This window comes from Bombina bombina, chromosome 1, assembly GCF_027579735.1.
Source record: "Bombina bombina isolate aBomBom1 chromosome 1, aBomBom1.pri, whole genome shotgun sequence".
Classification (NCBI taxonomy): domain Eukaryota; kingdom Metazoa; phylum Chordata; class Amphibia; order Anura; family Bombinatoridae; genus Bombina; species Bombina bombina.
In genome coordinates this window covers 286,617,411-286,642,765 of record NC_069499.1, presented here as the reverse complement: position 1 = coordinate 286,642,765, position 25,355 = coordinate 286,617,411, and the positions used below count along the sequence as shown (strand labels likewise).

Below are 25,355 nucleotides of genomic sequence, written 5' to 3'. Positions count from 1 at the left end.
TACTCCCCTCTCTCTCTGCTACCCTTACCCCTATACTAACACACATTTTCAACCTCTCCCTCAACACTGGTACATTTCCCTCATCGATGAAACATGCACTGGTCACACCTATCCTCAAAAAACCTTCCCTTGATCCTACCTCCCCATCCAACTACCGCCCTATTTCCCTCCTCCCTCTTGCTTCAAAGCTTCTCGAAAAACTAGTATATGCACACCGATCCCATTTACTTACGTTAAACTCCCTTCTTGACCCGCTGCAATCTGCATTTCGTCCCCATTTCGTCCCTATCACTCCACAGAGACAGCTATTGTTAAGGTCACCAACGACCTACTTACAGCTAAATCAAAAGGCCACTTCTCTCTGCTTATCCTCCTTGATCTGTCCGCAGCCTTTGACACTGTCGACCACCCTCTTTTGCTCCAAACCCTTCAATCCTTCGGCATCTGTGACATAGCCCTTTCATGGCTCTCTTCCTACCTATCAAACCGTACCTTCAGTGTAGCCTTCTCTGGGGCCTCCTCTGCCCCGTCACCACTTTCTGTCGGAGTACCGCAAGGCTCTGTCCTCGGTCCCCTTCTCTTCTCAATCTATATGTCATCACTAGGTTCCCTAATTAAGTCCCACGGTTTCCAATATCATTTGTATGCCGATGACACCCAAATCTACTTCTCTGCACCAGACCTATCTCCTTCCTTGCTAACCCGTGTCACTAACTGTCTTTCTCACATCTCTTCCTGGATGTTCTGTCACTACCTCAAGCTAAATCTCTCCAAAACTGAGCTCCTCATTTTCCCCCCTTCTTCCAAAATCTCCACCCCCAATATCTCTATAACTGTTGACAACTCCATCATTACCCCTACCCCGCATGCCCGATGTCTCGGGGTCACATTTGACTCAGATCTTTCCTTCACTCCTCACATTCAGTCCTTGGCTAAAGCCTGCCGCTTCCACCTTAAAAACATCTCTAAAATGAGACACTTCCTTACACAAGACACAACTAAGATTTTAATCCACTCTCTCATTCTTTCCCGCCTTGATTACTGCAACTCTGTCCTCTCTGGTCTCCCCACCTGCCGCCTAGCTCCTTTACAATCCATAATGAATGCCTCTGCCAGACTCATCTTCCTTGCACGTCGCTCTTCATCTGCTGCACCTCTCTGCCAATCCCTTCACTGGCTTCCTCTTGCCTCTAGGATCAAACACAAAACTCTCACTCTTACATACAAATCCCTCAACTGCACTGCTCCCCCCTACATCTCAGACCTTGTTTCCAGATACTCTCCCTCCCGTCCCCTTTGCTCTGCTCATGACCTCCTACTCTCCTCCTCTCTTGTCACCTCATCAAACTTCCGTTTACAGGACTTCTCCAGACTGGCTCCCATCTTGTGGAACTCTCTGCCTCGCTCCACAAGACTATCTTCTAGTTTTAAAAGCTTCAAGTGCTCCCTAAAGACTCTACTGTTCAGGGATGCATACAACCTACGCTAACCTTTCCTAATACCAGTTCCTCTCCTCCATTGCTATCCCCTGAACCCCCTTAGCATGTAAGCCTAAAAGTCCAGCTGTTTGTAGTTCACCTTCTTAAGAGCTGACTACAACAGTGCAACTCTTGGCAGGGCCCTCTACCCATTTGATCCCTATAATTGTTTTGTTGTACTCCCCCTTTGCTTATAGCTCTGCGGAATCTGTTGGCGCTCTACAAATAACCGATAATAATAATAACTGACAGTGTAAATATGTTTCTATTGAAATATTTCACAGCAAGATAAGTAATAACATGCTTTGTGCAAGGCGGTACGGCTGTGTCCTGCATAATGTCCGCAGCTTACAATTTACAGTTACTCATAACTCTAATAAAAATTATTTTTAAACAATTGCACAAAAAAGATATAAGGGCTCAAAGATATGAGGTCTCAGGTGTTAGAAAAAAGGGCTTTAAAGTGATGGTAAATTTCAGACTATAAGAATGTTGCAATTAAAAATATTTGTTATTTTGCAAGTAAAACCACGTATACATTTGTTTAATTTTTTATTTTATTTTTTTAATAATAAAAGATTGATAATCCTAATTAGTGTTGTCTGTTCCTCCACCCCTTTCATTTCCTCTTTTGGCTGGGCTGTGATGTATACATCAGTCCACACACTCTCTACATAGGCTTTCTAATGCCTTTAAAGGGTCTGGACTTCAAGATTGTCATATTACACACATGTTTATTGGATGTTCGCTGGAATTGTCATTTAAAAAAAAAAAGAGTTCATCCAAGTGGGCAGGCATAACATTGCAATAGAAGTATTACTATATTTACTAATTTAACCCTTTCACAGATGCATTAAAACCAAAAAAAGTTAAACGTATACTTTTTTTTTTTTTATGGCTTTTTTTTTTTTTGATTAGTTAAAGTTTACCATTACACTATGTGTGTGTGTGTGTGTCTATGTATGTATATGTGTATGTGAGTACACCCCTATAGGGCAATGTCTAAATTGGGCCCAAAGTGTCAATATTTTGTGTGGCCACCATTATTTTCCAGCACTGCCTTAACCCTCTTAAGCATGGAGTTCACCAGAGCTTCGTAGGTTGCCACTTGAGTCCTCTTCCACTCCTCCATGACGACATCACGGAGCTGGTGGATTTTAGAGAACTTGCACTCCCCCACCTTCCGTTTGAGGATGCCCCACAGATGCTTAATAGGGTTTAGGTCTGGAGACATGCTTGGCCAGTCCATCACCTTTACCCTCAGCTTCTTTAGCAAGGCAGTGGTCGTCTTGGAGGTGTGTTTTGGGTCGTTATCATGTTGGAAAATTCCCCCGCGGCCCAGTCTCCGAAGGTAGGGGATCATGTTCTGCTTCAGTATGTCACAGTACATGTTGGCATTCATGGTTCCCTCAATGAACTGTAGCTCCCCAGTGCCGGCAGCACTCATGCAGGCCCAGACCATGACACTCCCACCACCATGCTTGACTGTAGGCAAGACACACTTGTCTTTATACTCCTCACCTGATTGCCACCACACACCTTGACAACATCTGAATCAAATAATTTTATCTTGGTCTCATCAGACCACAGGACATGGTTCCAGTAATCCATGTCCTTAGTCTGCTTGTCTTCAGCAAACTGTTTCTTGTGCATCATCTTAAGAAGAGGCTTCCTTCTGGGACGACAGCCATGCAGACCAATTTGATGCAGTGTGCGGTGTATGGTCTGAGCACGGACAGGCTGACCCCCTCACCCCTTCAACCTCTGCAGCAATGCGGGCAGCACTCATACGTCTATTTCCCAAATACAACCTCTGGATATGACGCTGAGCATGTGCACTCAACTCCTTTGGTCGACAATGGCGAGGCCTGTTCTGAGTGAAACCTGTCCTGTGAAACCGCTGTATGATCTTGCCCACCGTGCTGCAGCTCAGTTTCAGGGTCTTGGCAATCTTCTTGTAGCCTAGGCCATCTTTATGTAGAGCAACAATTCTTTTTTTTCAGATCCTCTTTGCCATGAGGTGCCACGTTGAACTTCCAGTGACCAGTATGAGAGAGTGTGAGAGCGATAACACCAAATTTAACACACCTGCTCCGCATTCACACCTGAGACCTTGTGACACTAACGAGTCACATGACACCTGTTAGGTAAAATGGCTAATTGCGCCCGATTTGGACATTTCCACTTAGGGGTGTACTCACTTTTGTTGCCAACGGTTTAGACATTAATGGCTGTGTGATGTTATTTTGAGGGGACAGCAAATTTACACTGTTATACAGGCTGTACACTCACTACTTTAAATTGTAGCAAAGTGTCATTTCTTCAGTGTTGTCACATGAAAAGATATAATAATAAAATATTTACAAAAATGTGAGGGGTGTACTCACTTTTGTGAGATAATGTATGTATATAATCAGTGACGTGCACTTATAGGAGGCAGGTGAGGGACTGCCGTTCCTGCCATTTGGAGCATCTTGAAATTAAAAATAACATTTTATTTTTAAAAAAAAATGAAAAAATTATTTTTACCTCCTATATTATTGCGCAATAGAGGCAGCGGGATCGGCTTTCTCTTTATTGCGCAATATAATACATACATTTATATCACTTGCCGCTCTGCTGCTGTGCCACCTGGTGGTGATTTGTAGCTGCAGCGCGGCTGAAAAACTTATAGAGCCATCTCTTATGAAGCCTCTTATTTTGCTGGGAGCCAATCAATGTATGTTTTGCTGGTGATTGACAGCACCAGGAGAACGTACTGACCGGAGTTGTTTGACTCCCTGCTGCGCATGCGCAAAGCGAGGACCACTGGCGGGAACAGAGTGAGACTGCTGACACTCCTGCTGTCTGAATCCTGACCCGAGCAGCGTGGTAGCCTCTTCAACTTTAAAGGGACACTGAACCCAATTTTTGTCTTTGATTCAGATAAAGCATGACATTTTAAGCAACTTTTAAATTTACTCCTATTACCAAATTTTCTTTATTCTCTTGGTATCTTTATTTGAAGTGCAAGAATCTAAGTTTTGGTCCATTGGCCCATTTTTGGTGAACAACCTGGGTTGTTCTTGCTGATTGATGGATAAATTTATCCACCAATAAAAAAAAGTGCTTTCCAGTGTGCTGAACAAAAAAAAAAAAGCTTATATGCCTTCTTTTTCAAATAAAGATAGCAAGAGAACGAAGAAAAATTGATAATGAGTAAATTAAAAAGTTGCTTAAAATTTCATGTTCTATCTGAATCACGAAAGAAAAAAATTTGGGTTTAGTGTCCCTTTAAGAGACAGGTGGAGACGGAGGACATCTCACTCGGCTAGACCAGCTGGCCCCTGCCTGACCATAACATACCATACCGATAGAGTCAGTACACTACTTAAGACAGTTTTTACCCTGTCTGTAAAAAAAAAAAAAAGACTGAACTTGAAGGCAAGCCAAGGGGTAATACTGTAACTGGTGTGTAAGTCATAACCGTTATGTATGATGAGGACCGGTTTGGTGATGCACCAGTGAGAAGTGGCACTGACCGGCAGTGGGGACTGTGGGAAACCACTATTTAATTGAGGTAGTTCTATATACATGCAAGGACATTTTAAATTCACTGACCATATGGATCATTATACAATAAATGTAAAGACAGCTTTTTTTATTTATTAAATGAATGAGAAATGCCCAGGAAATAAAATGTATACATTGCAGATTCAGTCAGTGTTTTTGAACACTGGCATTTGAGATTTTCTCCAGCAGCGCCACCTGCTGGGTGTAGTTTATTTGTAAACAGCTAATTGTGTAAACTACACCCAGCAGGTGGCGCAGTGGGAGAAAATCTCAAATGCCGGTGTTCAAAAACACTGAATCTGCAATGTACACATATTTCCCGGGCATTTCTCAGTACATCTATTTATTTGAAAAAATAAATAAGTCAAAAAGCTGTGTCTTTACATTTATTGTATAATGATCCATATGGTCAGTTTATTTAAAATTAATTTATTAATAATCTTGTATAAGTGGTATTTTTGTCACTAATTCCTTAAACTAAATTACACAATACTGAGCCTTTCACTGGAAACTTAATCTGATTCTTTGGGGTTAAATTATTATTATTTAATTTATTAAAGACTTGTGCTATCTTCTACCTTTTTTCTAATTACACAAATTATTACTGTTTGTCCAGCAGCGCCACCTGCTGGGTGTAGTTTACACAATAAAATAATAATAATTTATAACCCCAAATAATCAGATTGAGTTCCCACTGGAAGGCTCAGTATTGTGTAATTTAATTTTTAAGGAATTAGTGACAAAAATACCACTTATACGAGATTTTTAATTGTTATAGTTTTATACTTTAACTAAGAAATGAAATGAAGAGAATTACAATTGGAGAGAAGAGAGAGAAGTTGTGTGTGTGTGAGAGAGACAAGTGTGTGTGTGTGTGAGAGAGACAAGTGTGTGTGTGTGTGTGAGAGAGACAAGTGTGTGTGTGTGTGTGAGAGAGACAAGTGTGTGTGTGTGTGAGAGAGACAAGTGTGTGTGTGTGTGAGAGAGACAAGTGTGTGTGTGTGTGAGAGAGACAAGTGTGTGTGAGAGAGACAAGTGTGTGTGTGTGTGAGAGAGACAAGTGTGTGTGTGTGTGAGAGAGACAAGTGTGTGTGTGTGTGAGAGAGACAAGTGTGTGTGTGTGTGAGAGAGACAAGTGTGTGTGTGTGAGAGACAAGTGTGTGTGTGTGAGAGACAAGTGTGTGTGTGTGTGAGAGACAAGTGTGTGTGTGTGAGAGACAAGTGTGTGTGTGTGAGAGACAAGTGTGTGTGTGTGAGAGACAAGTGTGTGTGTGTGTGTGTGTGAGAGACACGTGTGTGAGAGACACGTGTGTGTGAGAGACAAGTGTGTGTGTGAGAGACAAGTGTGTGTGTGTGTGAGAGACAAGTGTGTGTGTGTGTGAGAGACAAGTGTGTGTGTGTGTGAGAGACAAGTGTGTGTGTGTGTGTGTGTGTGAGAGACAAGTGTGTGTGTGTGAGAGACAAGTGTGTGTGTGTGTGAGAGACAAGTGTGTGTGTGTGTGAGAGACAAGTGTGTGTGTGTGTGAGAGACAAGTGTGTGTGTGTGTGAGAGACAAGTGTGTGTGTGTGTGAGAGACAAGTGTGTGTGTGTGTGAGAGACAAGTGTGTGTGTGTGTGAGAGACAAGTGTGTGTGTGTGTGAGAGACAAGTGTGTGTGTGTGTGAGACAAGTGTGTGTGTGTGTGAGAGACAAGTGTGTGTGTGTGTGTGAGAGAGACAAGTGTGTGTGTGTGAGAGACAAGTGTGTGTGTGAGAGACAAGTGTGTGTGTGAGAGACAAGTGTGTGTGTGAGAGACAAGTGTGTGTGTGAGAGACAAGTGTGTGTGTGAGAGACAAGTGTGTGTGTGAGAGAGAGAGAGAGAGAGAGGTGTGTGTGTGAGAGAGAGAGAGAGGTGTGTGTGTGTGTGAGAGAGAGAGAGAGAGAGGTGTGTGTGTGTGTGAGAGAGAGAGAGAGAGAGAGAGAGGTGTGTGTGTGTGTGAGAGAGAGAGAGAGAGAGAGAGGTGTGTGTGTGTGTGAGAGAGAGAGAGAGAGAGAGGTGTGTGTGTGTGTGTGAGAGAGAGAGAAGTGTGTGTGTGTGTGAGAGACAAGTGTGTGTGTGTGAGAGAGAGAGAGGTGTGTGTGTGTGTGAGAGAGAGAGAGGTGTGTGTGTGTGTGAGAGAGAGAGAGAGAGAGAGGTGTGTGTGTGTGTGAGAGAGAAGTGTGTGTGAGAAGTTAGTGTGAGAGAAAGAAGGGATTTGGATTCATATATTTGCTTCTCGGGCGTATAATAGTCAGTGCCTCACTAGCCTCTGACCTCACCACACGTCACTGATATATACACATACATACATACACACAATCATGGTCAAAAATATTGGCACCCCTGCATTTCTGTCAGATAATGCACCACTTCGCTCAGAAAACTGTTGCAATTACAAATGTTTAGTCATTCTCATGTTTCTTTTATTTGTTTATATTGGTATGACACAGTGGAGAAAAAAAGCAAAATCTGACACATTCCACGCAAAACTCCAAAAATGAACTGGAAAAAATTATTGGCACCTTCTGAAATGTGTAAGAAATAATTGCATTCCAAGTTAGTATACTTTAACTAAGAAATGAAATGAAGAGAATTACAATTGGAGAGAAGAGAGAGAAGTTGTGTGTGTGAGAGAGAGAAGTGTGTGTGTGAGAGACAAGTGTGTGTGTGTGTGTGAGAGAGACAAGTGTGTGTGTGTGTGTGAGACAAGTGTGTGTGTGTGAGAGAGACAAGTGTGTGTGTGTGAGAGAGACAAGTGTGTGTGTGTGAGAGAGACAAGTGTGTGTGTGAGAGAGACAAGTGTGTGTGTGAGAGAAAAGTGTGTGTGTGTGTGTGAGAGACAAGTGTGTGTGTGAGAGACAAGTGTGTGTGTGAGAGACAAGTGTGTGTGTGAGAGACAAGTGTGTGTGTGAGAGACAAGTGTGTGTGTGAGAGACAAGTGTGTGTGTGAGAGACAAGTGTGTGTGTGAGAGACAAGTGTGTGTGTGAGAGACAAGTGTGTGTGTGAGAGACAAGTGTGTGTGTGAGAGACAAGTGTGTGTGTGAGAGACAAGTGTGTGTGTGAGAGACAAGTGTGTGTGTGAGAGACAAGTGTGTGTGTGAGAGACAAGTGTGTGTGTGAGAGACAAGTGTGTGTGTGAGAGACAAGTGTGTGTGTGAGAGACAAGTGTGTGTGTGAGAGACAAGTGTGTGTGTGAGAGACAAGTGTGTGTGTGAGAGACAAGTGTGTGTGTGAGAGACAAGTGTGTGTGTGAGAGACAAGTGTGTGTGTGAGAGACAAGTGTGTGTGTGAGAGACAAGTGTGTGTGTGAGAGACAAGTGTGTGTGTGAGAGACAAGTGTGTGTGTGAGAGACAAGTGTGTGTGTGAGAGACAAGTGTGTGTGTGAGAGACAAGTGTGTGTGTGTGAGAGAGAGGTGTGTGTGTGTGTGAGAGAGAGGTGTGTGTGTGTGTGAGAGAGGTGTGTGTGTGTGTGAGAGAGGTGTGTGTGTGTGTGAGAGAGGTGTGTGTGTGTGTGAGAGAGGTGTGTGTGTGTGTGAGAGAGGTGTGTGTGTGTGTGAGAGAGGTGTGTGTGTGTGTGAGAGAGGTGTGTGTGTGTGAGAGAGAGGTGTGTGTGTGTGAGAGAGAGGTGTGTGTGTGTGAGAGAGAGGTGTGTGTGTGTGAGAGAGAGGTGTGTGTGTGAGAGAGAGAGAGAGAGGTGTGTGTGTGTGTGTGAGAGAGAGAGAGAGAGGTGTGTGTGTGTGTGTGTGAGAGAGAGAGAGAGGTGTGTGTGTGTGTGTGTGAGAGAGAGAGAGAGAGGTGTGTGTGTGTGTGTGTGTGAGAGAGAGAGAGAGGTGTGTGTGTGTGTGTGTGAGAGAGAGAGAGAGGTGTGTGTGTGTGTGTGTGTGAGAGAGAGAGAGAGAAGTGTGTGTGTGTGTGAGAGAAGTGTGTGTGTGCGTGTGTGTGAGAAGTTAGTGTGAGAGAAAGAAGGGATTTGGATTCATATATTTGCTTCTCGGGCGTATAATAGTCAGTGCCTCACTAGCCTCTGACCTCACCACACGTCACTGATATATACACATACATACATACACACAATCATGGTCAAAAATATTGGCACCCCTGCATTTCTGTCAGATAATGCACCACTTCGCTCAGAAAACTGTTGCAATTACAAATGTTTAGTCATTCTCATGTTTCTTTTATTTGTTTATATTGGTATGACACAGTGGAGAAAAAAAGCAAAATCTGACACATTCCACGCAAAACTCCAAAAATGAACTGGAAAAAATTATTGGCACCTTCTGAAATGTGTAAGAAATAATTGCATTCCAAGTTAGTGATGCTCTTTTTTAATTTGTAATTAAACTCACCTGTATTAACAGGTGCTGATAATATAGAAATCACACCGGAAACCAGTTAAAATGGTGAAAAATTGACTCAACCTTTCTGTTGTGTGTCTGTGTTCATACACTGAGCATGGAGAAGAGAAAGAGCAGCAAACTATTGTCTGAGGATTTGAAAAAGCATGGACAATCTCAAGGTTACAAATCCATCTCCAGAGATCTTAATGTTCCTGTGTCCACTGTGCGCAACATGGTCAAGAAGTTTACAGCCCATGGCACTGTAGCTAATCTCCCTGGATGTGGGCGAAAGAGAAAAATTGATCAAAGATTGCAGCGAAGGATTGTTCGAATGGTGGATAAAGAACCTCAATCAACATCCAGAGAAATTCAAGCTAACTTCAGACACAGGGTACAAATGTGTCAGCTTGCAGTATACATCGCCATCTGAAGGAAAAGGGGCGCTATGGTAGGAGACCCCGGAGGACCCCACTGCTGACACAGAAACAAAAAAAAGCCAGATTGGAGTTTGGCAAAACTTACCTGAATGTGCTGTGGTCAGACAAAACAAAATTACAGGTTTTTGGTACAGCCCATCATTCTACTGTTTTCAGAAAAATAAATGAGTCTTTTAAAGAAAAGAATACAGACCCTACAGTCAAACATGGTTCACTGATGTTTTGGGGTTGCTTTGCTGCTTCATGCACTGGATGTCTTGACTGTGTGCATGTCATTATGAAATCTGAAGACTAACAAAGAATTCTGTGGTAAAATGTAGGGCCCAGTGTCAGAAAGTTGGGTCTCCGTCAGAGGTCATAGGTCTTACAGCAGTACAAGACCCAAAGCACACATCAAAAAGCACCCAGAAATGGTTTAAGACAAAGCGCTGGAGAGTACTGAACTGGCCAGCAATGAGTTCAGATCTCATTCCCATAGAGCACCTGTGGAAAGATCTCAAAACAGTAGTTGGAAAAAGGAACCCTTCCAATCTGAGAGACCTGGAGCAGTTGGCGAAAGAAGAGTGGTCTAAAATTCAGTAGAGAGGTGTAAGAAAATCATTGATGGTTACAGGAAGCGATTGATTTCAGTTAGTTTTTCCAAGGGGTGTGCTACCAAATATTAAATTGAGGGTGTAAATTTTGTCCAGTCCATTTTTGGAGTTTTGCATGGAATGTGTCAGATTTGGGGTGTTTTTCTCCACTTTTTTGCGTCATACCAATATAGACCTGAGAATGCCTAAACATTTGTAATTTGCAACAATGTTCTGGGAGAAGTGGTGCATTATCTGACTGAAATGCAGGGGTGCTAATAATTTTTCCCATAACTGATAGTTAATACATGTATGTAAGTATGCCGCTCCTGGCTCTACTGAGCGGGTCTGTTTGTTTTCCCTAAGCACATCGGGTACCCTGTCTATTTACAGCTGGCCTGATCGCACCATTAAACTCTATGTAGCTCGCTCCTGCTACTAGACCAAAGCGGGAGCAAGCTACATTAAGTTTAATGGCGCGATCGGGCTGACTGTGAATAGACAGCGTGCCCGATGCGCTTAGGGAAAACAAACAGACCTGCTCAGTAGAGCCAGGAGCGGCGTACTGTAAAAGTAACTTTGTAGCATTTTTTCTCTGAAATCCTTACAGGTAGAAAGATGGCGCTAAGCTGATACATAATTATGCACTATGTGCAGAATTATATAACATTATTTATTTTGCAAGATGTACCGAGTCCACGGATTCATCCTAACTTGTGGGATATTGTCCTTCCTGACCAGAAGTAGCAAAGAGAGCACCACAGCAGAGCTGTCTATATAGCTCCCCCCTTAACTCCACCCCCCAGTCATTCTCTTTGCTGGCTCTAAGCAGGAAGGGTAAAGAGAAGGTGTTAAACTGAGACGGGACCTTTTGGTTCAAGGTCCATTCAAGCATCCAAATCTAATTTCTCTGCAACTGACTGCTTGGAGATTGAACGCTTGATTTTATCAAAGCGGGGTTTCTCTGAGTCGGTCATAGATACCTTGATTCAGGCTCAAAAGCCTGTCACCAGGAAGATCTATCATAAGATATGGCGTAAATATCTTTTTTGGTGCGAATCCAAAGGCTACTCATGGAGTAAGATCAGGATTCCTAGGATTTTGTCTTTTCTCCAATAAGGATTGGAGAAAGGATTGTCCGCTAGTTCCTTAAAGGGATAGATATCTGCTTTGTCTATTCTGTTGCACAAGCGTCTGGCAGATGTCCCAGACGATCAGGTTTTTTGTCAGGCTTTAGTTAGAATTAAGCCTGTGTTTAAACCTGTTGCTCCGCCATGGAGTCTAAATTTAGTTCTTAAAGTTCTTCAGGGGGTTCTGTTTGAACCCATGCATTCCATAGATATTAAGCTTCTATCTTGGAAAGTTCTGTTTCTAGTTGCTATCTCTTCAGCTCGAAGAGTTTCTGAACTATCTGCATTACAATGCAACTCGCCTTATCTTGTTTTCCATGCTGATAAGGTGGTTTTGCGTACCAAACCTGGGTTCCTCCCTAAGGTTGTTTCTAACAGGAATATCAATCGGGAAATTGTTGTTCCTTCTCTGTGTCCTAATCCTTCTTCTAAGAAGGAACGTCTGTTGCACAACTTGGACGTGGTTCGTGCCTTGAAGTTTTATTTGCAGGCAACCAAAGATTTTCGCCAATCATCTTCTTTGTTTGTTATCTATGCTGGAAAGCGTAGAGGTCAAAAGGCTACGGCTACCTCTTTCCTTTTGGCTGAAAAGCATCATCCGTTTGGCTTATGAGACTGCTGGACAGCAACCTCCTGAAAGAATTACAGCTCACTCCACTAGAGCGATGGCTTCCACATGGGCTTTTAAAAATGATGCTTCTGTTGAACAGATTTGTAAGGCTGCGACTTGGTCTTCGCTTCATACCTTTTCCAAATTTGATACTTTTGCTTCTTCAGAGGCTATTTTTGGGAGAGAGGTTTTGCAAGCAGTGGTGCCTTCCATTTAGCTTCCTGTCTTGTCCCTCCCTTCATCCGTGTCCTAAAGCTTTGGTATTGGTATCCCACAAGTTAGGATGAATCCGTGGACTCGTTACATCTTGCAAAAGAAAACAAAATTTATGCTTACCTGATAAATTTCTTTCTTTTGCGATGTACCGAGTCCACGGCCCGCCCTGTCTATTCAAGGTACATCGCAAAAGAAAGAAATTTATCAGGTAAGCATAAATTTTGTTTTCTTTTGCAAGATGTACCGAGTCCACGGATTCATCCTAACTTGTGGGATATTGTCCTTCCTGACAGGAAGTAGCAAAGAGAGCACCACAGCAGAGCTGTCTATATAGCTCTCCCCTTAACTCCACCCCCCAGTCATTCGACCGAAGGCCAAGGAAGAAAAGGAGAAACTATAAGGTGCAGAGGTGACTAAACTTTACATAAAAAATACTATTCAAGACAGACAGTATTTTTTATGTAAAGTTTAGTCACCTCTGCACCTTATAGTTTCTCCTTTTCTTCCTTGGCCTTCGGTCGAATGACTGGGGGGTGGAGTTAAGGGGAGAGCTATATAGACAGCTCTGCTGTGGTGCTCTCTTTGCTACTTCCTGTCAGGAAGGACAATATCCCACAAGTTAGGATGAATCCGTGGACTCGGTACATCGCAAAAGAGAGAAATTTATCAGGTAAGCATACATTTTGTTTTTGTGGCTCTTTAAAGAGAGAGTCTACTATAGATTTTTTTTTTTATTATTATTGTTTTAAAAGATATATATATAACCCATTTTTATTACCCATTCCCCAGTTTTGCATAACCAACATGTTTATATTAACCCCTTAAGGACCAGACCATTTTTCAATTTCCTTCCCTTAAGGACCAGGGCTATTTTTACATTTCTGTGGTGTTTGTGTTTAGCTGTAATTTTCCTCTTACTCATTTACTGTACCCACACATTATATACCGTTTTTCTCCCCATTAAATGGACATTCTAAAGATACCATTATTTTCATCATATCTTATAATTTACTATAATTTTTTTAAATAAAAATATTATGAATAAAACAAATTTTCTAACTTTGACCCCCAAAATCTGTTACACATCTACAACCACCAAGAAACACCCATGCTAAATAGTTTCTAAATTTTGTCCTGAGTTTAGAAATACCAATGTTTACATATTTGCTTTTTTTGCAAGTTATAGGGCAATAAGTACAGGTAGCACTTTGCTATTTCCAAACCATTTTGTTTTTCAAAATTAGTGATAGTTACATTGTAACACTGATATCTGTCAGGAATCCCTGAATAACCCTTCACATGTATATATTTTTTTAGTAGGCAACCCAAAGTATTGATATAGGCCCATTTTGGTAAATTTCATGCCACCATTTCACTGCCAAATGCAATCAAATAAAAAAAAAAAAAAAAGGTTCACTTTTTCACAAACTTTAGGTTTCTCACTGAAATGATTTACAAGCAGCTTGTGCAATTATGGCACAAATGGTTGTAAGTGCTTCTCTGGGATCCCCTTTGTTCAGAAGTAGCAGACATATATGGCTTTGGCGTTGCTTTTTGGTAATTTGAAGGCCGCTAAATGCCGCTGCGCACCACACGTGTATTATGCCCAGCAGTGAAGGGGTTGATTAGGGAGCTTGTAGGGTTAATTTTAGCTTTAGTGTAGAGATCAGCCTCCCACCTGACATCCCACCCCCTGATCCCTCCCTGACCCCCCTCAAACAACTCTCTTCCCTCCCACACTTCACAATTGACACTGCCAGTACTAAAATAAAAGACAATTTTTTTTTATATTTATTTTGCAGTGATGGATCCCCTCTTAGCCCCCAACCTTCCTGATCCCCCCTCTATACAGCTCTCTAACCCTCCCCCCTCTACCTATCTTGCACCATCTTGGGTACTGGCAGCTGTCTGCCAGTACCAATTTTGCCATAATAAAAGTGTAGTGTAGCTGCCCCCCCTCAACACCCCCCCTCCCCGATTCCCTTTACAAAAATGAATTTCCCTCAATTACCTTAATGTAGCGTGCACGCACCCCCCGCGCGCTCCTAATGTCTCGAGCGCGCTGCAGGGACAGGAAGTCCCTGCAGCGATGGGCCGCCCACCCGCCTCCCTGCTACTGCTCCCACCCACCAAGGAACGGCACCATTGCTGGCCGATGCAGAGTGGGCCACAGAGTGACCCCCTCTGAATCGACAACTCTGCAACTCTATTTCTGCAGTGCCCCACTCGTGGGGCATGCAGAAATAGAGCAATCTCGCTATTTTGAGCAAGATTGCGGCAGAGAGAAGCCCAGGACTGCAGCAACGTACAGGGTACAACGTTGGTCGTTAAGGGGTTAATATACTTTTTACTTCTGATTACCTTGTATCTAAGCATCTTCTGACAGCCCCCTGATCACATGAGTTTTTATTTATTATCTATTGACTTGCATTTAGTACTGTGTTGTGCTAAATCTTAAATAATTTCTCGGGCGTTAACACAATGTTATCTATATGGCCCACATGAACTACCAGTCTCCTGAAAATCTAATAAAAAAAGCATGTGATAAGAGGCTGTCTGTAGTGTTTTAGGCAGAAATTTAGAAGTTTAAATGTTATAAAGTATATTAATATAACAATGTTGGTTGTGCAAAGCTGGGGAATGGGCAGTAAAGGCGTTATCTATCTTTTTTAAACAATAACAATTTTAGTGTTGACCCAGTTCTATGGTGATTCAAAATAAAAATATATCAACCCTAAATGAAGATACAAGAGTTTTTAGCAAATGACTCCAGGAGGAGAAACAACTCAAAGTAGGCCTTGCACCTAACTGGGCAAGTAACAACGGTTATCGCAGATAGACATAACTCTATCTTATGTCAGAAAAGAGTGTGTATGGGTATATTATTGCTAGACCTACTGGACTCACAATGGTACCCCAATACCGATATACTCCCAATATCGGATCAAATGAGATAGTTACAGGTGGGGGTGGGGAGCGCTATGACAGCTAAGAGTATGGACGTGTCTAAATCTAACTGGGTACTTCATGTGTGTTAGCAATATCACTAATTTGAATATATATATATATTGTTCAGTGAAATAAAAATGAACAATAAATTTGTCCAATGTGCTCCTAGTGTTTTTCCGTTATATCAAAAGTACCTAATAATAAAGATTGATATTTATCACTTCTTCTATGTTTCATAGATTGAGTTTATTTATTTACCCCAGATGTACCTGTGAAGGCATTTATTATAAATGCCAAAGTGTTTTTTTATAACAATATTATCGTGATCTAGAAGTGTTAACGTGAGAAAAGGAAGTGATGGCACACAAATAAAATTAAAACTTTTACTTCTGAATTCCGTATAAATACGATATTAAAATGTTGCAATTCATATAATGTTAATATTCATAATATGTTGCAATATTGCGGTGTAAAAATTGCAGTATAAAAACTGTAAGCACAAAACATTCAATGATACAATGATGTTTTTTTTTATTTCACTGTAACAACAATTGCAATAAAAATTGCGGTCTGATTAGTGTACAGTTAAGTTGTGGCCATAACTATATATCCCGGTTTAAAAAAAGGGATAAATCCAAATTTCCAGATAAGGTATCGTATCCACTGTAATCCCCTTATAAAAGTCAAGTATCACTCCCCCTTACCAGACCTACGATCGCTCGTACCTCCCTTTCCCTTTTCGGGTCGATGGGTCGTGGAATAGTTGCTCCGGCGTATCTTTTTCCGTTTGTGAGAGGAAAGGAAACTCGTCCTGTGTTGGCGTCTCTATGTTTGGAATTCCCGGCAACTCGCTTCTACCCAATCACGTGTAGTTTCATTCCACGTGACAATGGAAAGCCAATCGGGTAACCGGATCGTGGGGGGAGTGTCTTCCTCGTACTTAGTTTTCTCAAGAGCCTGTATATCCACACTGAATTGTCTTATGTCTACGCGTTTCAGCGCTTCACTGCGCCTTTATCAAGACTTCACATGACTCTATCTTATCCCATATTTAACATTCTCTGTCCTCTACCATAGTAATAATCCCTACGCCCCCCAGCCTGTGGCCTCTTCTAGTTTGAAGTAGGGCTGCTAAACCTTATAGGCAAAAATGCTAGCTGGTGGGTAAACTCACTACCAGATGTGTACAAGACCGCCCCCGACACCTAATACATGTAGCACTCCCTTGCTTACCCTCTGGCCGCTTCCAAGCTTTAGATCAGTTGCTTGATCTTCTATATCTCCACATCCCTATCTGCAGCACTCGGGTTGTCCGCCATCTTCTCTCCTCCTGCTCATCGTTACACGTCTGTAAAGATCGTTGCTGGTGCCGGAGGGAGTGGAAGGACCCTATGCTACGGCAAATTATAAATAAAGGGACAGGGAGGGATGGGGCAGCTACACTACAGAAAAAGTGTATGGGCATTGTGTGGGGGTCCCTAACTGACGATCGACGGAGGGTAAATATATATATATATATATATATATACTTTTTTTTTTTTTTAAACTGTTCATAGGTACTGGCAAACAGCTGCCAGTACCTAAGATGACAGGTAAAGGGGAGGGGAAGTGCTTTTTGGGGGGGATCAGGGAGGTTGGTGAGTAGGAGGGGATCCTACACTGCAGAAAAAAAATAAAAAAAATATATATATATATATATATATATATATATATACACATACAGTCCAGACAGGACAGCATAATCTTACCCCTTCCGTTAGAACTGCCAAGGTGCACTGCTATAAAGTGCATAGAATATCCAAAGTAGGAGCAGGCACTCACTGGACTTTATAAACCACCTGGTGGTTTAGGTGCTAGGTTACATTCACTAAGGTGACATTTGACAAAGGCACAGGTTATGTGCCGAAACGTTATGTCTGTTTAACATTGGGAATAAAAGGATGTTTTATAAAGTCCAGTGAGTGCCTGCTCCTTCTTTGGATAATATATATATATATATATATATATATATATATATATATATATATATATATATATATATATATACCTAATAATTTCATACTGGCAGACTGCCAGTACCTAAGAGGGGGGTGGGGGAGGGAAGAGAGCTGTTTGGGAGGGATCAGGTATGAGTCAGGGGGTAGGAAGTGTCAGATGGGAGGCTTATCCCTACACTAAAGATAAAATTAACCCTTTAAACTACCCATTTAACCCCATTCACTGCCAGGAATAATAGTGTGATGCGCAGCTGCAATTAGCGGCTTTCTAATTACCAAAAAGCAATGGCAAAGCCATATATGTCTATTTCCAATCAAAGTGGATCCCAGAGAAACTTTTACAATAATTTGTGTCATAATTGAACAAGTGGTATGTAAATACTTTCTGTGAGAAACCCAAAGTTTGTGAGGAAAAATTACCAATTTCTTTTATTTGATTGCATTTGGCGGTGAAATGGTGCATGCAACATACCAACATGGGCCTAGATCAATACCTTGGGTTGTCTACTTCTGTTTAAATGAAGTGATAACAAAAATGCTAAAAATTCTCTGGTATTTTGGGCAAGTTTTTGTCCAAGTCCTGGTAGTGTAGGGGTTAAAGGGAAATTAAACACTGAGATAGTAATATAAAATGATACATTCTATAAATATAAAACTCTGCTATATACTTTCATTATTTATTTTGTCCACTTTTTCTGTACTTTCATTCTGAAATTGAGAGCTTTTCAGTTCCTGTCAGAAATGGAAGTGCAGAACACTGTTATATTCCACACAGCCATTGGCTGCACACTCTAGTGACCTATTTATAACTGTCCCTAATTGACCACAGCAGTGAAGGTAACCTAAGTTACAACATGGCAGCTCCAATTGTTTTATAGACACTGAAACTTTACACTTATTTCAATATGTAAACAACTAATGAAACTTATTAAATTATATCAAGATGTTATTCTCAGATCTTTTCTCTGAAGGTATCATTCTATCTAGCATTTATTTAGTGTTTAATGTTCCTATAAAAAGTAAGTTATAGTGCATCTTCATTACAACAGATGAATTAAACTCCATCTAAAATATCACTAACATTCCAAATATGTTTTTATAAAGGGGAGAGTTTACCCTCACTAAAGTGATATTGTACAGGGGGTGTACTCATACACTGTATATAAAAATTGCATTATCTGATTCTATCCTGTTGTTTGTTTTAGATACAATGAAAATCATTCATCAAGCCCATGGATCTAAGGTAAGGCTCAGCCACAGATCTGCTGTTTCTATGTCATGCACCATGCACATTAAATTCAGTGTTTTCTTTTCTTTTACAGACTAATGAGTTGGTGGTGAGCTTAGAAGATGACGATAAACTTATTCTTCAAGGAGACCACACATTGCGTGAGGCTGGAGTGGGTGAGTCTGTCATATTTCAATATGCTCTTAAACTTAAAGAACAAAGCCAAAAGACCTTGCTTTACATGTCGCCTTTTGTGATAATGGCCACTTGAGGGCACTGTCTTTCTGCTGCAATAAAACGTAGGCACAATGTTATGTGAATGATTTAGTGGCTGCTGCAATGCTGTATAGGACAATGTAACTAACTCAGAAACTGGGCGTATGCTGTTCTGCACACACATTCACATCCCTATATATTTGATATAAGATTTATGTAAATATATTTGTTATAAAAATATAACCATTAAGCTATAAAATTAGTTAAAACAAAAACGTACTTAAAGGGACAGTCTACCATAGAATTGTAATCCCTTTATTACCCATTCCCCAGTTTTGCATAACTAACACTGTTATATTAATACACTTTTACCTCTGTGATTACCTTGTATCTAGGAACCTTCTTCCAGCCCCCTGATCACATGACTGTGACTGTTTATTATCTATTGTCTTACATTTAGTATTGTTTTGTGCTAAATCTTAAATAACCCCCTGTGCCTGAACACAGTGTTATCTATATGGCCCATGTGTACTGTCTCTTTGTGTTGAAAAGAGATTTAAAAAACATGTGATAAGAGGCAGCCCTCAAAGGCTTAGAAATTAGCATATGAGCCTACCTATGTTTAGTTTAAACTAAGAATACCAAGAGAAAAAAGCAAATTTAAAAGTCCTGTCTGAATAATGAAAGTTTAATTTATACTAGACTGTCCCTTTAATAAGAATAACTTTAAATAATATTTATACACTCTGGAAAATGAGGTAAAACTATTGAAAATTTGGAAATCTGCACACATCGACCCTCTACCACACTCTAGTAATCCCTGAACAAATAATGAGATTAATTGTAGACAACCTTTTTTTCTTTTTTGTATCATCTAAAGAGAGAATTTCAAAAGGTTTGTTACTGTGGATAACCTAATTTTCTGTTCTCATACTTGCAGAGTCAGTTGTCCTTGATGATTAGTAGGAAATGCTCAACCCTATACTAAAGCGCTAGTTTTAATTTACAATTAAACAGCTGTATTTTTGACATGCGCAAATACTGCTGTTTCATGGATTTTGGTTTATTGCCGTCTCTAAAGCAGGGGTGGTGAACCTGTTAAATATTTGAAAAAGTGTGTGCCCAAGTTGGAGACAATGATCTTTCCGGCGGTATTGCACTAGTGGCTGGCAGAATAGCAGTAGCCCAGGGGGCATATCACTTTAGGCAAATGTGCCAAGGGTTACCACCCCTGCGCTAGAGGTTTGTGTAGAAAAAAAAATATTAATGTTGCTGCACCAAAGTACTCCTGTAAAAATACATTTAGTAAAATCCTGTATTTAAAAAAAAAAAAAAAAATCTCCCCAGTTTTCTTCAACAAAGAAGCAGAGAGTCTTTAATTTAGATTTATTTTTGGTGAGACAACTGGCAGCTATACTGCTGCCTCTCCCATATGTAAAGTGTCCTCATATAACACAAACCACTTTTATATTGTTATGCATCCCCAGATAGGAGGTGATGGGGTTAAGTTTCCAGTAATTCCTGTTTTCACACTCTTGCTGTGTGACAAGTCTGTCCAGAATTAATAAAGCTGCTGCCACAAGTTTAGGAGAGCAGGTCCTTGACCTGTTAGGGTGACAGCGCAGTGACTGTTCAGAGCCTCCTGTGCGCAGTTTAGCTGAGCTCTGTCCCAGGTGGATAATTAGAGACGTTTGAAGGTATTGCAGGAGCAGCCAATTTGTGTCTCACTTTGCATATTCTTGAAGCTTTATGAATTAATCATCAGGCAAAATGAAGTTCTATAGACACAAATTGTTATGGCCATTAGGGAGAATGTAAAGTGAAGTGTAAAATAGTCTCCTGATCCTCCAAATACTAAATGATTGTACCTGCAGGCAGGGCGTTTCTGTATCTTACATTGCATATCACAGTTTGTTCTTTTGCTTAGAAACCTCTTTATACTTCACATTACACCGGAGTTTGTATTGTTGGAGATGGCTGTATCGATGTTAATATAATTACCCAACCGGTGTCTTTTGCTTTAACATTCATTTCTATCTCTATGTATTTGGCATTTGCACCTTGGTGTGTCTTGTATTTAGTGCAGTGTAAATTTTTATATATATATATATATATATATATATAATTTCTTTCATGTAATTAGCAAGAGTCCATGAGCTAGTGACGTATGGGATATACATTCCTACCAGGAGGGGCAAAGTTTCCCAAACCTCAAAATGCCTATAAATACACCCCTCACCACACCCACAAATCAGTTTTACAAACTTTGCCTCCTGTGGAGGTGGTGAAGTAAGTTTGTGCTAGATTCTACGTTGATATGCGCTCCGCAGCAGGTTGGAGCCCGGTTTTCCTCTCAGCGTGCAGTGAATGTCAGATGGATGTGAGGAGATTATTGCCTATTTGAATTCAATGAACTCCTTCTACAGGGTTTATTCATAGGTTCTCTGTTATCGGTCGTAGAGATTCATCTCTTACCTCCCTTTTCAGATCGACGATATACTCTTATATATACCATTACCTCTACTGATTCTCGTTTCAGTACTGGTTTGGCTTTCTACTACATGTAGATGAGTGTCCTGGGGTAAGTAAGTCTTATTTTTGTGACACTCTAAGCTATGGTTGGGCACTATTATATAAAGTTCTAAATATATGTGTTTAAACATTTATTTGCCTTGATTCAGGATGTTCAATATTCCTTATTTCAGACAGTCAGTTTCATTATTGGGATAATGCATTTGAATAATCATTTTTTTTCTTACCTTAAAAATTTGACTTTTCTTCTGTTAAGTGTGATCAGTCCACGGGTCATCATTACTTCTGGGATATCACTCCTCCCCAACAGGAAGTGCAAGAGGATTCACCCAGCAGAGCTGCATATAGCTCCTCCCCTCTACGTCACTCCCAGTCATTCTCTTGCACCCAACGACTAGATAGGATGTGTGAGAGGACTATGGTGATTATACTTAGTTTTATATCTTCAATCAAAAGTTTGTTATTTTAAAATAGCACCGGAGTGTGTTATTATCTCTCTGGCAGAGTTTGAAGAAGAATCTACCAGAGTTTTTGTTATGATTTTAGCCGGAGTAGTTAAGATCATATTGCTGTTTCTCGGCCATCTGAGGAGAGGTAAACTTCAGATCAGGGGACAGCGGGCAGATGAATCTGCATAGAGGTATGTAGCAGTTTTTATTTTCTGACAATGGAATTGATGAGAAAATCCTGCCATACCGATATAATGTCATGTATGTATACTTTACACTTCAGTATTCTGGGGAATGGTACTTCACTAGAATTACACTGTAAGAAATACATAAAGCTGTTTAATAACTAGAGATTATGTTTAACGTTTTTGCTGGAATGTAAAATCGTTTTCATTTGCTGAGGTACTGAGTGAATAAATGTTTGGGCACTATTTTTCCACTTGGCAGTTGCTTAATCTGTTTTCTGACAGTTTCTGTTCTCCCTCACTGCTGTGTGTGAGGGGGAGGGGCCGTTTTTTTGGCGCTTTTACTACGCATCAAATATTTCAGTCAGCAACTCATTGTATTCCCTGCATGATCCGGTTCATCTCTACAGAGCTCAGGGGTCTTCAAAACTTATTTTGAGGGAGGTAATTTCTCTCAGCAGAGCTGTGAGAATTATAGTTTGACTGAGATAAAAAACGTTTATTCTGTAATTTGTTTCCTGCTTTCAGAATTTGTTATCTTTGCTAATGGGATTAAACCTTTGCTAAAGTTGTGTTGTTTACAAGGATTGAGGCTATAACTGTTTCAATTTATTAATTTTCAACTGTCATAGATCTTCTGTGCTTCTTAAAGGCACAGTACGTTTTAATATTATTCTAATTGAATTGTATTTCCAAGTTGCAAGTTTATTTGCTAGTGTGTTAAACATGTCTGATTCAGAGGATGATACCTGTGTCATTTGTTGCAATGCCAAAGTGGAGCCCAATAGAAATTTATGTACTAACTGTATTGATGCTACTTTAAATAAAAGTCAATCTGTACAAATTGAACAAATTTCACCAAACAACGAGGGGAGAGTTATGCCGACTAACTCGCCTCACGTGTCAGTACCTACATCTCCCGCTCAGAGGGAGGTGCGTGATATTGTAGCGCCGAGTACATCTGGGCGGCCATTACAAATCACATTACAGGATATGGCTACTGTTATGACTGAGGTTTTGGCTAAATTACCAGAACTAAGAGGTAAGCGTGATCACTCTGGGGTGAGAACAGAGTGCGCTGATAATATTAGGGCCATGTCAGACACTGCGTCACAGGTGGCAGAACATGAGGACGGAGAACTTCATTCTGTGGGTGACGGTTCTGATCCAAACAGACTGGATTCAGATATTTCAAATTTTAAATTTAAACTGGAAAACCTCTGTGTATTACTAGGGGAGGTGTTAGCGGCTCTGAATGATTGTAACACAGTTGCAATACCAGAGAAAATGTGTAGGTTGGATAAATATTTTGCGGTACCGACGAGTACTGAGGTTTTTCCTATACCTAAGAGACTTACTGAAATTGTTACTAAGGAGTGGGATAGACCCGGTGTGCCGTTCTCACCCCCTCCGATATTTAGAAAAATGTTTCCAATAGACGCCACCACAAGGGACTTATGGCAAACGGTCCCTAAGGTGGAGGGAGCAGTTTCTACCTTAGCTAAGCGTACCACTATCCCGGTGGAGGATAGCTGTGCTTTTTCAGATCCAATGGATAAAAAGTTACCTTAAGAAAATGTTTGTTCAACAAGGTTTTATATTGCAACCCCTTGCATGCATTGCGCCGATCACGGCTGCAGCGGCATTCTGGATTGAGTCTCTGGAAGAGAACATTGGTTCAGCTACTCTGGACGACATTACGGACAGGCTTAGAGTCCTTAAACTAGCTAATTCATTCATTTCGGAGGCCGTAGTACATCTTACTAAACTTACGGCGAAGAATTCAGGATTCGCCATTCAGGCACGCAGGGCGCTGTGGCTAAAATCCTGGTCAGCTGATGTTACTTCTAAGTCTAAATTGCTTAATATACCTTTCAAAGGGCAGACCTTATTCGGGCCCGGGTTGAAAGAGATTATCGCTGACATTACAGGAGGTAAAGGCCATGCCCTGCCTCAGGACAAAGCCAAAGCCAAGACTAGACAGTCTAATTTTCGTTCCTTTCGTAATTTCAAAGCAGGAGCAGCATCAACTTCCTCTGCACCAAAACAGGAAGGAGCTGTTGCTCGCTACAGACAAGGCTGGAAACCTAACCAGTCCTGGAACAAGGGCAAGCAGACTAGGAAACCTGCTGCTGCCCCTAAAACAGCATGAATTGAGGGCCCCCGATCCGGGATCGGATCTAGTGGGGGGCAGACTTTCTCTCTTCGCCCAGGCTTGGGCAAGAGATGTTCAGGATCCCTGGGCGCTAGAGATAATATCTCAGGGATACCTTCTGGACTTCAAATACTCTCCTCCAAGAGAGAGATTTCATCTGTCAAGATTGTCAACAATCCAGACAAAGAAAGAGGCGTTTCTACGCTGCGTACAAGAGCTCTTGTTAATGGGAGTAATCCATCCAGTTCCACGATCGGAACAGGGACAGGGGTTTTACTCAAATCTGTTTGTGGTTCCCAAAAAAGAGGGAACTTTCAGACCAATCCTGGACTTAAAGATCCTAAACAAATTCCTAAGAGTTCCATCGTTCAAGATGGAGACTATTCGGACAATTTTACCTATGATCCAAGAGGGTCAGTACATGACCACTGTAGATTTAAAAGATGCTTACCTTCACATACCGATTCACAAAGATCATTATCGGTACCTAAGGTTTGCCTTCCTAGACAGGCATTACCAGTTTGTGGCTCTTCCATTCGGATTGGCTACAGCTCCAAGAATCTTCACAAAGGTTCTGGGTGCTCTTCTGGCGGTACTAAGACCGCGGGGAATCTCGGTAGCTCCATACCTAGACGACATTCTGATACAAGCTTCAAGCTTTCAAACTGCCAAGTCTCATACAGAGTTAGTGCTGGCATTTCTAAGGTCACATGGATGGAAGGTGAACGAAAAGAAAAGTTCACTCATTCCACTCACAAGAGTTCCCTTCCTGGGGACTCTTATAGATTCTGTAGAAATGAAGATTTACCTGACAGAGGACAGGCTAACAAGACTTCAAAGTGCTTGCCGCACCCTTCATTCCATTCAGCACCCGTCAGTGGCTCAATGCATGGAGGTAATCGGCTTAATGGTAGCGGCAATGGACATGGTACCCTTTGCACGCTTACACCTCAGACCACTGCAACTGTGCATGCTAAGTCAGTGGAATGGGGATTACTCAGACTTATCCCCTTCTCTGAATCTGGATCAAGAGACCAGAAATTCTCTTCTATGGTGGCTTTCTCGGCCACATCTGTCCAGGGGGATGCCATTCAGCAGACCAGACTGGACAATTGTAACAGACGCCAGCCTTCTAGGTTGGGGTGCCGTCTGGAATTCTCTGAAGGCTCAGGGACAATGGAATCAGGAGGAGAGTCTCCTGCCAATAAACATTCTGGAATTGAGAGCAGTTCTCAATGCCCTCCTGGCTTGGCCCCAGTTGACAACTCGGGGGTTCATCAGGTTTCAG

At 41.3% G+C, this 25,355-nt stretch overlaps 1 protein-coding gene across 2 annotated transcripts in view; it reads left to right on the top strand.

Moving 5' to 3' along the window:
• The window catches only part of C1H2orf76 (chromosome 1 C2orf76 homolog), a 138,266-nt gene that overhangs the window by 21,551 nt on the left and 91,360 nt on the right, over positions 1–25,355 (top strand). For both annotated transcript variants that reach the window (XM_053698024.1, XM_053698025.1), the window contains exons 4-5: positions 18,508–18,545; positions 18,625–18,706. In XM_053698024.1, coding sequence (XP_053553999.1) covers positions 18,508–18,545; positions 18,625–18,706 — 120 coding nt within the window. The remainder of the gene's footprint in view (positions 1–18,507; positions 18,546–18,624; positions 18,707–25,355) is intronic.